The sequence below is a fragment of the Rhinolophus sinicus genome, linkage group LG06 (genome assembly GCF_036562045.2).
Source record: "Rhinolophus sinicus isolate RSC01 linkage group LG06, ASM3656204v1, whole genome shotgun sequence".
NCBI classification, from domain to species: Eukaryota; Metazoa; Chordata; class Mammalia; order Chiroptera; family Rhinolophidae; genus Rhinolophus; species Rhinolophus sinicus.
In genome coordinates this window covers 75,376,730-75,393,518 of record NC_133756.1, presented here as the reverse complement: position 1 = coordinate 75,393,518, position 16,789 = coordinate 75,376,730, and the positions used below count along the sequence as shown (strand labels likewise).

The window sequence follows — 16,789 nt, the reverse complement described above, 5'->3', positions numbered from 1 at the left end:
CTGCAACTGAAGAGGAGGGGAGAGGCCAGGTGCCTAAACCCACCCCCTGGTGGCTCCCAGCTTTCTCAGAACTACAGGTTTTCTTCTTGACACAGGCAGAGGAAGGGAGGAGGAAGAAGGAGCTGGCTTTATGGAGAACCTGCTGGGTGCCAGGAACCTGACTTATGGCATCTCTTTTTAGCCTGTGACCACCCCAGTGGACTATGGTTAATCCCTGTTTGAATGAAGCTCCAAATGCCTAAGGAACCGCCAAGACTTCACAGGCAGGAGATGCAGGACAGGACTGGAACCCAGGCTGTACCTTATTTGCCTTAGAAATGTTGCTACAGATGGGGGTGAGGATCTTAGAATCTCTCAGAAGTATCAGTCAGGAGTGTCATGGAGGCAGGAGGGACGAAGAGAAGCTTGTTTACCACGTGTAAATTGTAATTTCATTGTGAGGTATATGCGCTGTGAGGGCTAGCTGGGACCCCAAGGACCGCTTAAGACATTATTTCACAGGAAAAACTTGGCAGATGCCAAGCATCTACCATCATTTTGCAAACATCATTTTTCATCTATGTACTATAAAGAATTGGGGGTGGGGCAGTGTTTTTCTTAATGTTTTACACGAATTATGAATTTAAATCAGGCAAAATTGCTTGTTCACTAGTAGATCTTTAAAAGAACAAACAAACAACAACAAAAACAAAACAAAACAAAACAGGGAAGACACAGAAAAGGCAACCCAAAGAATGTTAGAGCGGGAAGGCACCTCAGACCCCATCTAATCCAAACCACTTTCCAGATGGGGACACTGAGTCCAAAGAGAAGCAGAACTTACCTGAGCTCTCTTTCCTTGTGGAATGCTGGCATTAAAGGCGACTCTCCCTGCACTTGTCTTTCAGGTAATATCTGTCGGCACTTGCTGCCCTTGGTTCAGTGCCCCACCTTAATTGTACATGGTGCAAAGGATCCTATGGTCCCCCGTTTTCATGCCGACTTCATCCATAAGCACGTGAAAGGGTCCCGGTAAGTCCAGTCTCCGCCTCAGTGCTATGTTTCCGAGGCTTCGGAAGGAAATGGGAGAAGCTATAGTAAGGAAAAGAAACATGAAGGTTGGGGTTTTTAGGGTATACCCCCGCCTCCCTTTTGCCAATGTCAATAAGTAGTAGTACCACTGTATTTAGGGTGCCATGGCAATACGGAGCACAAGTAGCCCTAATTTGTGGGTAACCAGTAATGAAAAGGAAAGGAATTCTCAGATAAGTGACTTGTTGCTGTGGAGGCAGTGTGGTAATACGAGTGTTCTCTGTTCTGTAACATTCCTGCCAGTTTAGATCTATTGATAGGACTTAAACAATTGTTAACTAAAACAATTTTATGTAATTTGGGAATTTTCTGATTAGTTTATCATTATAAAAGCACTACCTACCAATAAAGGAAATTTGTAAAATCAAAAGACGAAAACAAATCGCCTTTTGCTTGCCACCCATTTAAATTCTCTCGCTATTAGCATTTTTGTGTTTCTTTTTCCAGTATTTTTAAACGTAGAAATAATCATGTTCTATATTCAACTCTGACTCCTGCCTTTTTCCCACTTAAAATTACATTGTAAACTTTTTGTGTTATTTCAGCCTTAAATATGTACACACCAGATGAGAAACCTGCTATTCAGAATCACAAAATACCAACATGCATCAAGCCGTGTTGGTGGCTCACTTGATTAAATAGATACATGTTTCTTGTTCTCTGTGTTTTTGTTTCTGCTAAGCAGCTTTGGATGTCAGAGAACATTGTAAGACATGTCAGCAGAAATGTTGTTCTTCAGTCCCGTGCATTTTTGTATGGAGTGAATAGAAATTGATATTTTAAATTCTTTGGCTAACACAGGAGCCAGCTTTTGCCAGCCAAAATATGTAGCCAGCTATATATCAAAATGAAAATTCAAAGTTAAATAAATTCAGTATTTCTTTCATATGCCATTAATGGATGCATATCCTGAAGGAGAAAATGAGGTGTGACCAGCAGATAGTGACCTAATTTATTTTTTTTAAACGAACATACTGGAAAATAAACATCCAAGTGAGCCTTGACATGTTCAGAGACTATATATTAATTCCAGAGCTACTGTCATTACCCAGGGCATCTCAGAAATTCTGTGGAATTCTTCTGAAATTGGCTTTATTAGTGGCCTAAGAAAACCCTTCCTCCTTCACCTGCTCTCTCCCTTCTTCCTTGCTCCCTCCCACCCTTATTCTTTCCTCCTTTCCCTCCATGACTCAGTTTCTGATGCTTGCTGTGGGCCAGCACTGCCCAGGTGGCGAGTGCTTGTCCCTGTCCTGAGGGCTCCCTCATGCAGCAGTGAAAACAGCAGACTCCAAAACAGTTCCACTACTCTCTAATCATGCTATTACTATTCCATAATATATTTTAACAAACACATTTTTCAGAGAAGTTTTAAATGTAGGGGCCCTGCTTCTTATTCGACAATGAACTATAATTACTGTAAACCTGTATAATTTCTATATCCATATAGAATTTTATATTTTAAAATACATTTTACATACAGTATCTAATTATACTTCACAACTAACTTATGAAAAATATATTGTCCTCATTTTACAGATGAGAAAATCAAGGATGAAAGACACTAAGTAATCATCCAAGGTTGCGTAGCTAATAAATGACAAATCCTAGATTGTTTTTTCTAGATTATTTTTCTCCTAATAGCATGCTTTCCCCCACAGCACAGCTGCCTCTGACAAACATACTCTTATTTTAACATGATGGTAAGATACCTGGATTATATACTTGCTGATCTGGTTAATTGTTTCCTAGCTTCAGAAATGACAGGTGTTTGCACATTGACTCTCGTAGTAAATGCATGGGTTCGCTTGGAGAGCCAGGTTCAATAAAAGTCAGTCTGCAAGAAAGTTGAATGTAGGACTTCTTTTCCAAACCCATCTCCTAGCAACAGAATACGTCAATATGGGAGAAAAATATTCCCTTACTGTTCTGATGTTAATTGTTTCAGTAGAATATTTTGCGGAAGGTCATTTTCTTAGAGAAGTATTCTTTGGAACAAATCAGTTGAAGGTAAAGTGTTGCTAGCAATGATTGTCTAAAGTGGCTTGCACTTTACACCTACTACGTTCCTTTGCTAAAACAGCCCTTTATGTTGGGCATGAACTTACCTGGAATGGGATGGTTTATTTTGGACCCCACAAAAGGAAGGTGGATTCCTTGAGCATCAAAGTCATACTGTGATTCTGTACACCACACCACTTGACAACAGGGAAGCAAGCGCCAATGAACTTGGTGTTTCATTACCTTGCCAAGTACATTTATAACTAAAGACATAGCCTATCCCTTCAAAGATTTTACCAACAAATAGATCTCGTGTATGAAACCAATGCCTTTCTCTGCTCAGAAGGAGATTATTGAAAGGTGGGGTTGTGTAGCAGGCATGCTTCCTGCTCTTGCAAATTTGTCTCTCTCTTTTCTTTCTTTGTGGGAGAAGAATGACAGAATCTCTTAGAAGCAAAGAGGCTTTAGAGATCATTCAAGTTCACTGGTTTTACAATTTGTTTTTAAGCAGTTGAACCCTTCCTCCTAACAAACTCTTATGCAGAAGTCTATAAAACATATCTATAAAACAAAATAAGAGCTGCTCTGATTATAACAGTGATGGGGAGCATATCCTGCCCCTTTGCTTCTCCTTGTCCTGACCCAGCCCCTGTGCGTCTCTTGCGGGTCCAGCCCTCCCTCTTAGACTGAAAAGCACTGATGTCACTCAACACCTATCTAGCCAGCCAGCCTCTGGTTGGGTGTCTCCTGTTACCAGACATGCATCACCCATGAGGCCATCTCCAGCTCATTTTCAGAGAATCTGCATTGAGCAGAGGTTGGCACCCAGCAGACTTTTTGGGGTTGGGGTGGATGAGCCCTGGGAGGCAGTGGGGCTCAGCCATCTCAGAAGAGGATATGACGACACAGCTTGTTGGGCCATATGTGTCCTTAACTATGTGTGTTAGTCTGCTAGGGCTGCTATAACAAACACCACAGACTGGGCGGCTTAAATAATAGAACTTTATTTTCTCACAGTTCTGGAGGCTAGAAGTCAGAGATCAAGGTGTCAGCAGGGTTGGTTTCTTCTGAGGCCTCTCTCCTTGGCTTGTGGAGGGCCACCTTCTCCCTGAGTCCTCACATGGTCTTTCCTCTTAGTGTGTGTGTGTGTCCTAACCTCCTCTTCTCATAAGGACACCAGTCATATTGCATTAGGGCCCACCCTAAGGGCCTCATTTTAACTTAATCACCCCTTTGAAAACTTATATACAAATAAGGTCACCCTCTGAGGTACTGGGGGTTAGGACTTAAACATATAAATTTTTTTTTTTTGGGGGGTGCAGTTCAGCCCATAATGGTATGTCTCTGAGGAGATGCTCAGATCTCAGGAATTAGAGGCCCAGCAGAGGTCAAGATGTGGATTTCAGACCCAGCTGCAAATGACCAGCACCTTGCCTGGAATTCTTTTCTACCGGTCACCCACTTCATTGCCTGGCCAAGTGTACTCATCCTCCAGGTTGCAAGTCAAATGTCTCTGCCTTCTCCTCCTCCAGTTACTCATCTATCTGAGGCCACATGGCTCCTTATTTATACCTTTTTATAGCTGTTAGAATGTGATTAATTTTCCTTCCATCGATCATGTCAACACCTACCCCAAGATGCAGCCTAGTATGTGTTAGAAGACAGAATGTGAGAGGAAGGGAAGCACACAGGGCGTAGCATCTGTGGGTGGCCAGGGGTCACTGACTGGTGACTCAGGCTCAGAAAGTACAGTGTGGAGTCCAAGTGCATGTTCTGGGGCTGAGGCCAAAGAGCCAGACCAGGCAGGAAAGAACAAGGGGCAAATTCCATGGGTGCAGAGTGGCACCTGGGACCAGTGTCAACTACAGGGGACTTTTGTCTGGAGGGCAGAGTTGGTATTTTGGGATGCTGGCGGCACTCGTAATGTGGTGGGCACCGGCGGGACTTGGACAGAAGTTTGACTGCTGGCTCTGTCCCTCACTATGTCCTGCAGCAGTGTCCATATATTTCTGTACCTCTGCTTTCTTGTGTGTAAAGTGGGAGTAATAATAGTTATTATCTCAAAGTAATTTTTGAGAAATGAGTATTTGTATATTTAAGACTTAGTAAGAGCTCAGTACACAGTAGCTGCCACTTTTGTGGATGGAATGCCAGACTGGGTGCAGGTGATGAGGGCTCCCAGGACATAGCCAGGGTACAGCTATAGTAGATTGGAGGCAAGCTGCCCTGGGTCCCAGTGTTCAGCACCAATATTAGTATAGGCGTATGGGTGTATTAGTCAGGGTTCTCCAGAAGAGCAACCAATAGGACACACACACACACACACACACACACGGCTGGTGGTGGAGGGAGGGCAGGGGTTGCTTTCTATAAGGAGTAAGGAATTGGCTCGTGTGGTTGTAGAGGCTGAGAAGTCCAAGTTCTCAGTCAGCAAGCTGGAGCCGAGTCAGGAAGCTGGAGGACCAGGAGAGATGACAGTGTAGTTCCTGCGTCTTCCTGAGAACCAGGAGGAGCTGATGTTTCAGTTTGAGTCTGAGGGCATCAAACAGCTGATATCCCAGTTCAAAGGCAGTCAGGCAGGAGGAGTTCTGTCTTACTGATTCCCTCAGGGGAGGGTCAGCTTTTTAGTTCTGTTCAGGCCCTCAACTGATTGGATGCAGCCCACCCACACTGGAGAGGGCAATCTGCTTTACTCAAGCCTACTGATTCAAATGTCAATCTCAACCCAAATCACCCTCACAGAAATACCCAGAGTAATGTTTGACCAAATATCTGGGCACCTGTGGCCTAGTCAAGTTGACACATTAAACCAACCGTCATAATGGGGGGTGACAGGCATGTGCTACTCTGCACAGAGGTCGTGGCCTCATGGGAAGGTGTGCCAGCAGGCGGCCTGGGCTACCCAGGTAGTGGACTAGATGGGTCCTCTGTCTGAATCACAGAAGGGAGGAAAGGTCTCTGTAGCTTCTGGGCTCTTCGGGTCTAGCCACCTGTGGTAAGAGCCCCAGCCTCCAAGGCAGGCCAGCAGGAGCCACACCACGAGCAGGACTGAAGTGAAGTGGCCTAGGTAAGATAGATTTCATGCTGTGAGCAAAGGTTCGTTTCCAGCTCTGTAGTAAAGTGAGCCAGGTTTCTGGGGGTAGGTAGACACTGAAAATTGGATGGCTGCCTCAGTTTCCACTTCTAGACCACCTCCAGCCTTGGGGGTATACCCTGCCTCTCCACCTCCTCGTCTGCCCAGGTACTGCTGCTAATTCCTCCCCTCTACCGGCTTGCTGCTGCAGCTACAGGGAGAGCAGTCAGTTCAAGACTCACTCTGGCCGGGTTACAGGATTAACCTAGTCCTCACAAAGCTGAGTCCTTTGTATTTCAGAGAGAGTGGCGGTGCATCCTTTTTTAGACAAATCTTATCCATGACCTTCTGTAAAATCTCTCTTGAGGTAAGAATCTTCCAATTGGAGTTGATTGAGTTAGCCACTAAATGTAAATAAATTGTGCTCTCAATCAGAATTTCATTAATATGCTGTACATAATTAGAACCTTCGTAGGACTTTGTACATTGTAAAGTGCAATATAAATAGAATAATAAAATAATAGCAAATGTTTATTAACTGTTAACTGTGTTCCCAGTGACCCTGTGCTATGTGCCTTAACATGCATTATCTCATTTCATCTCCAGAACCATCCTGTGGGGTACATACTATCACTGTCCCCATTTTCCAGATGAGCAACTGTAGCTTAGGGAGGTGGTATAACAGACAGATCCCACACTGGTTACATTGGACATGCTTGATTCCGTGAAGCCCATGCCTTAACCCTGTGATATCACTTGCAATTATATTCTGCTGTGACCAGAAGAAAGCTTCCAGTCCAGTCCAAAGGCCTCCACTAGGTCCCAGCAGATTTGGCAAGATTCTCTTCTCCACACCCCACTTGGAAGCAAGGATCCAGCAGATCCTGACAGCCAAGGAGTACACTCCAAGCTGTAGCATTATGGAAAAAGCAGCCTCTGAGGCAGTTTTGTTTCTTCCTAATGCTTAAGACAAGCTTCTACTTGAGAAAAGGAACTTCTCCATAAGAGGTCTGCCCCGCCCTGGTTTCCAAATGCCTCATCAGCTCTTGGGCTGATTGACGGGAGCCTGTCCATTGTGTCCTGCCCGCCCCCCAACATCACCACTACTGGAAGGAGATTGTGACCCACCCATCATTACCTTTCTCTTAGATGGGGCTTTCTAGAAGGCGCAGAGGATAAAGAATTAAAAAAATTAAAAGGGGCTATTATTGGCAACCAGGTTTGGATGGCCTTGAAAGGACTGCCTGAAAGTGACAATGTCCCTATTAGCCACATTGCTGTCCATTTTGCATAATGGAAGAGATGCTGGTACAAAGAACCAGCAGCCTACTTTGGTTTTCAATTAAAACAGAAATGCTCACAGATTTACCAGCAACTTCATGGGTTTGTAAATAAAATAATTTAGAGTTCTGTCACATCCAAAGAGGAGGAAAAATGCTACAGCACATTGCTTAGGGCCTTGCTCCTTTCTGTGGCTCTCAGAGCTTATTTGAAAAGCTGGAGGTTAGACTGAGGAAAGGAACATAACATAATTTCTCCTTCGCTACCTTGCCCATAGACAGTGAGATCCCAGAAGGACTCTATCAAACACAAGTTAAGTGACCACTGAATTTATACTGTGAGGTCAGACTTTTTAATTTCTCAAAAGATCTAGAATCACATCCCTTTTTCTAAAGGTGCCAGATGCAAAGAGGAGCCTGCCCTGGCAAATAGGAACTTTCGTTTACCCTCTCGGAGGCGCCTTCACTTCCAGTTGAACCATGTGTTTGGCATTGGGGGGCGGTTCCTACTAATGTTCCTGGGAAATGTGATTGTTTGAAAACCACTCTCCATGGGGCATGCGATTAGATCCTTGTTACTTGGCTGAGAGTCTAGGTCAGCTGTGGAGTTGCTACATTACTTTGACAGCTATATAGTCTAGTGTGGTACTGTTCCAAAAGATGAACACACAATAGGCTTTAAGTATAGTGACCTTCAAATGACCCCCAAAAGGTATCAAGGAGAAGAGCAATTTTCTTCGTACCCTCATCCTTCTGTCCATCCATCATAATTCAGTGCAGTTCTGAATGTAGATGCCTCAGAACAGGTTTCCCATATTTTTAATGAAGGAGGCCTAGTTTTTATTTCAGACCTAGAGATTACTATAGGAAGAGTGCAGTCAACACTGAGGCTAAAAACGAGGGATTGTCAGCTGGTGTTTCTCCCTCCTTATTGGGAATCTGAACCAATCATAGAAATGGGGTGGGGCACGTGATATCCAGCGTGGCTATCCACAAAGGAGGCCTTGCAAGATGGACAGATTGGGGTCCCTGCTTCCAAATCCAGCTTAGCGCATATTAGAGCATGCGGTTTAGCCTAGATGTGCCCTTCTGTGACCTTTCAGCATCCTTGGCAGTTTGTTCTTTCTGTCTCTTAACACGTTGCGTACAGCGGGGTTTAAATCCCTCATACCCCTCTGTTCCGGCAGGTTTTTAAAAGAAACTGCTTTAAAATGCACTCTTCTCTTTAAAGCGTAAATGCTTCTATGTCATTTATTATTTTTCTATGGAATTTTTTAGGATTTACTCACCTATGATGTTAGTAATCCCTCCTGGTGTGATACTGCAGAAAACAGCTTCCTTTGTGCAGTGGGACACGGCAAAAATTGCATATGTACCGAGTTTCACTTCTCACTTTTTTTGATGCGCACACTTTACACACCCGTGTGTGATATTTTTTCTTTCCTCTTCCCACTATGGGCTCCAGATAATGTGTAGCCAAATCTCCTGAGAGCCTGGCCGGATTGTCTTCCTTGGGGGCCCGCTGTGTAGGCACTTTCACAGCTGGTGCCCTATCGCCACTCTCACCTCCCTGTCTTGGCCTCTCACTGCTCTCTGCCCAATCTTTTGAAATTCTCGTTATCCGTCCTTAACTCATGGCTCAGAAAAAAACGAAGATTCTCGTGATCCGTAAGCAATGTGTTAAAAACAGGCCTTGGGGCCAGCCTGGTGGCTCAGGGGGTTAGAGCTCCATGCTCCTAGCTCCGAAGGCTGCCGGTTCCATTCCCATATGCGCCAGTGGGCTCTCAACCACAAGGCTGCCAGTTCAATTCCTTGAGTCCTGCAAGGGATGGTGGGCAGCGCCCCCTGCAGCTAAAATTGAATATGGCACCTTGAGCTGAGCTGCCGCTGAGCTCCCAGATGGCACAGTTGGTTGGAGCGTGTCCTTTCAACCACAAGGTTGCCGGTTCAACTCCTGCAAGGGACGGTGGGCTGTGCCCCCTGCAACTAGCAAGGCAACTGGACCTGGAGCTGAGCTGTGCCCTCCACAACTAAGACTGAAAGGACAACTTGACTTGGAAAAAAGTCCTGGAAGTACACACTGTTCCCCAGTAAAGTCCTGTTCCCCTTCCCCAATAAAATCTTTAAAAAAACAAACAAACAAAAAAACAGGCCTTGAGCATCCCACAAGCCCTGTTCCGCCCTGTTCCTTGTGTAGGGCAACTGGGATCCCATCTTTGGGGATGGTACAGCATGCCCTTCTTTTCTGAACAGCATTAAAATTGAATTTGGAATATTCTAGTTACTATAAATGGCATTATTAACTTTCCCAAGAGCCTCAGAAAGATGCCAATAATATATCCTCCTTTCAAGTAGATTATCTTGATTACCTCAGTACCCACCCCCATGTGCTTGAGTTGCAAGAGGTCTGACACCATCCAAGGACAGCTCTGTCCCCCAGTGCCCTTTCCCCACAAGTCCTCCTTACTGCTCACTGAGGTCCTCAGAGCTCTCCGCCCCCAGGTGGTGAAAGATCAGAGAATTAGGCAATGCCGTAACTGGCATTTTGCCCCGATATAGTCCTTTTAATGTCCAAATGTCATTGTGGACAAAACAGCTCAAACTTGCACTTATGTCCTAGAAGCTTTATTTAAAACTTTTATTTCTGCAGTTTTATAGCCAGTAAATAAAATGCAGAATTCAGAGAAGGCTGCCTTTATTAAAGAAATTGCAAACTAGTCATGTTTGACCAAAACCCTATTGAAAGGAAGAAGCCTTATGAGGACACTGAAGTTTGCCACACAAGACGTAGTGATCGCTACAGAACAAAGGGTTGCTGATGCAGGCTTCTGCCATTCTCACAGTCCTAAGGAACACTTATTCGCCCTGGTGTAGTGGCTTGTATTTAGTTATTCAATCCTCCAAAAATAACCGTGATTTAGCAACTTGAACAGGCTGATGGTAGCTGAACTGATTTGGGTTTTCCCATGACATAGATGACCCAAGAAACTCACCTGTTCCTATCAATGGATTCTGGACTGTTTGTATTTTATCATCTTTCCAACCTCTTAAAATTAACCTTGTTAAAATGGATTTTTTTTTTTTAGGTAACCATCAAATCATATCCCCCACTGTCAATCAGGTTTACAGTTAAACAACCATTTGTGTGTGTGTTCTGTTACTGTCAAGTCAACCTCCAGGGTACTCATACAAGTAAACTCCAGGAGGCTTTCGGTCAAGTCTATATTCACGGAAAGTCTATACTATGTACCTTATATTTTCTCCCCAATTATAGTCAGGAAAAGAAATGTGGCAGGTTTTCACTTTAGATTTTCATGAAATGTCAGGGCGGGTAAGAGGTTTTAAATGGCATGCTAATCATAAGTTTTTTCTTTGTAGGTTGCATCTGATGCCAGAAGGCAAGCACAACCTGCATTTACGTTTTGCAAATGAATTCAACAAATTAGCAGAAGATTTTTTACAATGAAAATGTCTCCGAGAACATATGACCTGGTGATTTATATGACCTGGCGATTCTTTAGCGTAGGGCTTGTTGTTGCCTTTGAAATTCACCCCCGTGTCACCTCCGGTCACCTGCCTTCTAGGCTTTCCACTCCTCCCTATAACTGCTGCTAATCCAATATGAACGATGACATACTAAAAACATTCTCAACCTTTAATAGCTAAGAAAATTAAATCTTATTTTTTAACATTAAGTTGTGAATTTCTGCCATTATCTTAAAAAGTAAATTCCTATCGTGATTTCCTTTATTTGCAAATAAATCTTAGATGAAGCATTTGTAGTGTTCATGACTGTTTCAGGGTACCTTGAATTGATAATACAACTTTTATCTGAGAGGCACAGGCATTCACTGTTCTTTTTATTTGTATTTATCACATTGGTTAAAGGGATCTAAAGATGTAGAAGGTCCTCAATTCTACATTTTCACAGGGTTGCTCTAACTACAGCAAAAGGAAGGTTTGCTTTATCCTTAAATCTCTACTCCCTTACGTTTACTGGATTCCTTTACTTTAATACTTTGGGGCAGTGAAGATGAAAAAAATGTCTTTTTATCTCTCTTTACAAAAACAGCAGAAAGCGTATTAATTAAAACATTTAGAAATTCTATTAAAAATTTCTAAACCCAGAAAGAGAGTCCATAAGTATTTAGTGGAAGAATAAAGAGACAAGAGGTTTTGAACACATGCTTTTTAATTAGTATAGATACCTTAGACAATACTGTAATGTTTAAAGGAGTTAGTTCCACACTATTACATGAATGGTGTGAATTTCTGACAGAGGCCAACACTGAGCACCATAGTGTACAAATAGACCATGCTTGACTCAGGACAACAGAAGTTTACTGCAGATGCACGATGTATTTGAAAAGTCCTTAAGCCTCATCCTCGCCCTCCTCCTCCTCGAACTCCCCCTGTTCGTCGGCAGTGGCGTCCTGGTACTGCTGGTACTCGGACACCAGGTCGTTCATGTTGCTCTCGGCCTCGGTGAACTCCATCTCGTCCATGCCCTCGCCCGTGTACCAGTGCAGGAAGGCCTTGCGCCGGAACATGGCCGTGAACTGCTCCGAGATGCGTTTGAACAGCTCCTGGATGGCCGTGCTGTTGCCGATGAAGGTGGCCGACATCTTCAGGCCGCGCGGCGGGATGTCGCACACGGCCGTCTTCACGTTGTTGGGGATCCACTCCACGAAGTAGCTGCTGTTCTTGTTCTGCACGTTGAGCATCTGCTCGTCCACCTCCTTCATGGACATGCGGCCCCGGAAGATGGCGGCCACCGTCAGGTAGCGGCCGTGGCGGGGGTCGCAGGCGGCCATCATGTTCTTGGAGTCGAACATCTGCTGGGTGAGCTCGGGCACCGTCAGGGCGCGGTACTGCTGGCTGCCCCGGCTGGTCAGCGGGGCGAAGCCGGGCATGAAGAAGTGCAGGCGCGGGAAGGGCACCATGTTCACGGCCAGCTTGCGCAGGTCGGCGTTCAGCTGGCCCGGGAAGCGCAGGCAGGTGGTGACCCCGCTCATGGTGGCCGACACCAGGTGGTTGAGGTCTCCGTACGTGGGGGTGGTCAGTTTCAGGGTGCGGAAGCAGATGTCGTACAGCGCCTCGTTGTCAATGCAGTACGTTTCATCTGTGTTTTCTACCAGCTGGTGGACGGAGAGCGTGGCGTTGTAGGGCTCCACCACCGTGTCGGACACCTTGGGCGAGGGCATCACGCTGAAGGTGTTCATGATGCGGTCGGGATACTCTTCCCGGATCTTGCTGATGAGCAGCGTGCCCATCCCTGACCCCGTGCCGCCCCCCAGCGAGTGGGTCAGCTGGAAGCCCTGCAGACAGTCACAGCTCTCTGACTCCTTCCTCACCACGTCCAGGACTGAGTCTACCAGTTCAGCTCCCTCCGTGTAGTGGCCCTTTGCCCAGTTGTTCCCCGCCCCGCTCTGGCCTGCCAGAGGGAAAGGAGAATATTATACACCAAAGCATAAGGAATTCCAAATTCTGCCATTTTCACTCTGGACCAATCTTGGAATTGGAGCTTCTACTCTTTTAGATACCTTTTTTCACCTACAGATAAATATTCTGTATCAGTGACCTCAAAAACACAAGCGATCATGATAAAATAAGCAAGTTGAGTTCAAATGAAATTATTAATTGAACAAGAAGATGGCTTAACAAATCCCAACTGCTTTTTAGTTAAGAACAAAGACATTCTATAAATACTTAAATTAGGTCCAACTGACAGGCAAGGGCAAAGGCACAGCGAGATCAGAAGAGAACACGGGCTCTAAGCAGTTGTCTCACTTCTGGTCATAAACTGTGCCTTTGGCCTTTGCTTCTTGAAGTGGTTACCTGTTGTCACCAGTCCTCTCAAATTACCAGTTGCCTATGAACTCATTTGAAGCTTTTTTCTTCTCTTTATTCTTTCCCCTTCACAGACGGCTCTGTAGTAGGAGGGCTACAGCAGCCCTCTGCAGGCTGACACTGTTCTTAGAGCTGTCTAGAGTTACCGCCCGTGGACAAGGTGGAGTTAGGTCAGGACTCAGGGCTGTCTGTGGTCACGCAGTGTCCACCTTGGCATTCGGCCCTAAGAACTCTGGTTTCCACGGTGTTTAGGAGGAAGACTCTTTGAGCCAGTCGCCACTGACCATGACTACGTACCGAACACGAAGTTGTCGGGCCTGAAGATCTGGCCGAATGGTCCAGACCTGACTGAGTCCATCGTGCCTGGTTCCAGATCCACAAGGATGGCCCGAGGTACGTATTTGTTTCCTGCGGGAACAGAGCTGGACTTAGACCTGCGGTTGGCAAAGGAAGCAGACTAGATAGTACTCTATGTGCCTTTCACAGCAGAATTTTTAGAGAAAGTTCCAGCACGTGAGACAAGAGTACGAGAATAGGGGAGCTTCTCTGCTTTAAAAAGGAACTGATGGGCATGCTTAGTCATGGCGAACATGCAGCAGTCCTAAGGAACCATAGAGTGTATTTTTTAGCAGTTGACATTTAAAATGTATGCAAGAAGCATTTATTTGTCATTTGCATGTCTCTAGTACATTGCAACTGCCACAGTATGGAAAGCAAGACTGATTGAAAAGCAAACCATATGCAAATAATCACCAGCAGCTTCATTGTAGTACACATTGATTCTCTCCAGCTGCAAATCACTGTCTCCATGGTAACTGCCAGTGGGGTCGATCCCATGCTCATCACTGATGACCTCCCAAAACTGGAAATTAAAAAAAAGAAACAAAACCACGTGATGGCCTAGCATCCTAAATATCAGAAAGGATGGCCCACTTCTTCTTCTCGTGTCCTTGGAAGAGTGGCCATCGTGGTCAGACAGTTAAAGAATGCTAGACAGACCAGATAGCTGTGCGCCTCTCTTCCTCCAGCAGCTGCTGCTGAGGGGCTTGGAAATCTGCAGAGCAGCGGCCATATTATGGCAACAATTGAAAAGCTGGGAGGGGCACTGACAGAGAAGGGTGGCCACAGCACATCTCCTTCTGGGGAAGCCATGGTTGCCAGGGAGGCTGTCACCCCCAGGCAGGGCTGATGCTGCAGCATCCCAGCTGACGGATGAGTCCTGGCGGGACTGAGGACCAGGTGGATCTCCCCCTGTGGCTGCCTTAGGAATCAGTGTCTTCTGGCACAAACCCCAGCTAGCCCTCCACACAGTGCAGTTTTATACCACTGACATCCACACTTGCCTCTGGCCACTGAGCACAGCAGGGGATGGCGAGGGATAAGGGCAGGCAGAAGCCTGGGAGTACGACTGGGGCAGTGAATGGAGCTAGCCTTGGTGAGGGCACAGACTCTATTATGAATTTGCAGCAGAGAAGGGGGTGGGGAGGTTGGGGTGGGCAATATGGCTGTTCTGACAGAGACCATGTCCTTGTTCGGATGCCGGCCCACACCCATGTACCATGCCTGCTCCTGCTTCGCATACTGCTGTCGGTAATTGCAGCCCCAGTTACAATTGCAGCTTTCACCTGCTGCCTGGCAGACAGGAAGCCAGACTGGCATTATATTATATACCACATCTGGGTGGTGCTCTTATTCGAGAAATTATCTAACATCTTTGTTTTGTAGTCCAAGGAAGGAGTAGTCTCTGTAACATCTGTCACCTCAGTGACACTGCATTTTTTCATTCAAACTATAGACAAAAATATCCAAATTAATTTCCACGTGAGGCCAGTGTATTAATATGACCGCAGTCTCTATCCAAATTTCATGGGCTAATATACCCAGAGATATGCCCACTACATACTGCAGAAGGGTTGGTACACTACGAACTTTAAAAGGGCCTTGATTAAAGGCATATACAGCTGCGTCGCTGAGCTCATCGTGGCAGGTTGTGTGGGTTTCTGGGCCCCGCCCGGCTGCCGCGCGAAGAATGCGCCACCCAAGCGGGCTGGCCACCGCCGCCACCCCTTACCCCCGGTCCTGGCCCGCAATCTCGGGGCCCGCCGCCCCCTCCCGGCCCCTTTCCCAGGCGCGCCCACCTTGGCGCCGATCTGGTTGCCGCATTGCCCCGCCTGGATGTGCACGATCTCGCGCATGGTGCCGGCTGCAGAGCGGGTGGAGGCGCTGGCCCTCGGAACTGTGCGCGCGGCGCGGACCGGCACACTTCGGAGCTCTGAGACTTGTCACCGCCCATCAGCTCCTCTTTTTATACTGACTGACCCTCCCGGCCCACGGTGACGTAATGGTGGGCGGAGCTCAGGGGGGCGGTGCGCCCGGGACTGCGGCACCGCGAGAGGGAGCCGGGGCGCGGTGCGAGGTGCGGGGGCGCTCCGGCCGGTCGCCGCGCCCGCTGGGACCGCGGAGGGCGTCCAGCCCCGGCATCCCGCGGCCTCCGACCCAAGCCAGCCGCCCGACCATGCACAGGAATGTGGCATCCCACCCTACCGCGTCCACTCTGGATCCCTTTAAAGGGGCTGGAGACCTGGGTCCAGGGACCAGGGGAGACGCTGCTTCCAAACAGGGTCCTCGCCTCCCCGAGGAGGGCGAGAGACATGGAGCACCCTTTTGGAGTAGGGAGCCCAGAATTTTCAGTGGGGTCTACTACAGCTGTTCGCTAAGGTTTCCTGCATCCTGGTTAGGGTCCTGGATTCCCAGCTTCCTTCTCCTTCTATTCCGGATGGGAATTCGAGACGAGTACGAGCACCGGGTGGGGCGGCAGATGGGGAGGAGTGGGGGTTCCCCGGTGAGAACTGATGGGCAGGCAGCTGTCTTCAGGGAAAGCTAGGATGGCAGGGTGGGCGGCTTTTCGCTTCTATATGTGAGGAAGATGGTCGGTTTGGGAGCGGCTAGGAAAAGGGACTCGGCGCTGGATTTGTCTCATATCTGTTTTGTGTCTTGGGTCCACGTAAAAGCCACTTAAATGTGGAAAATTCCGCGTGCGTGTGTGTCAGGGAGGGGGGATGAATGTGAATATAACAGCCACGCGTCAGCCAAAATAAGTGTGCCTTACACACATTATATCAACTCATTCTCACAGCATCCTTATAGAGCTGGGCAGTGCAGGTCTGTCAGCACCAGTCAGTCGCGTGTGACTATGGAACAGTTGAAATGTGTGTAGTCTGAATTGAGATGTGCTTTAAGTGTAAAATACTCAGAGGATTCCATGGATGACTAAGAAATGTGAATTATTCCATTACTGATTTTGTAAATTGATTACATAGCAGAATAATATCTTGGATATATTTTTGAAATTAATTTCACTTGTTTTAACTTTTTTAATGTCTTCTAGACTGCTACAAAATTTTTAATTACCTATTGAACAGCACTGTTCTAGAGCAAACGTTATTACTGTCCCAATTCACAGCTGGGAAAGGAGGCGGAAAGAGTTGACTGGCCACAAAGCTAATAAGTGCGGGCA

At 46.5% G+C, this 16,789-nt stretch overlaps 2 protein-coding genes across 4 annotated transcripts in view; one reads left to right on the top strand and one right to left on the bottom strand.

Moving 5' to 3' along the window:
- The window catches only part of BPHL (biphenyl hydrolase like), a 38,005-nt gene extending 26,807 nt beyond the window's left edge, over positions 1–11,198 (top strand). For all 3 annotated transcript variants that reach the window (XM_019752369.2, XM_019752370.2, XM_074335291.1), the window contains 2 exons: positions 888–1,011; positions 10,801–11,198. In XM_019752369.2, coding sequence (XP_019607928.2) covers positions 888–1,011; positions 10,801–10,888 — 212 coding nt within the window. In that variant the 3' untranslated portion in view covers positions 10,889–11,198. The remainder of the gene's footprint in view (positions 1–887; positions 1,012–10,800) is intronic.
- A 398-nt stretch (positions 11,199–11,596) lies between these two features.
- Positions 11,597–15,568, bottom strand: LOC141572164 (tubulin beta-2B chain-like). The gene is made up of 4 exons (XM_074335290.1): positions 15,411–15,568; positions 14,026–14,134; positions 13,570–13,680; positions 11,597–12,856 (listed from the first exon to the last, which is right to left on the bottom strand). The coding sequence occupies exons 1-4, from the start codon at positions 15,465–15,467 to the stop codon at positions 11,796–11,798; spliced, it is 1,338 nt and encodes a 445-aa protein (XP_074191391.1). The 5' UTR covers positions 15,468–15,568; the 3' UTR covers positions 11,597–11,795.
- Positions 15,569–16,789: the final 1,221 nt, after the last annotated feature.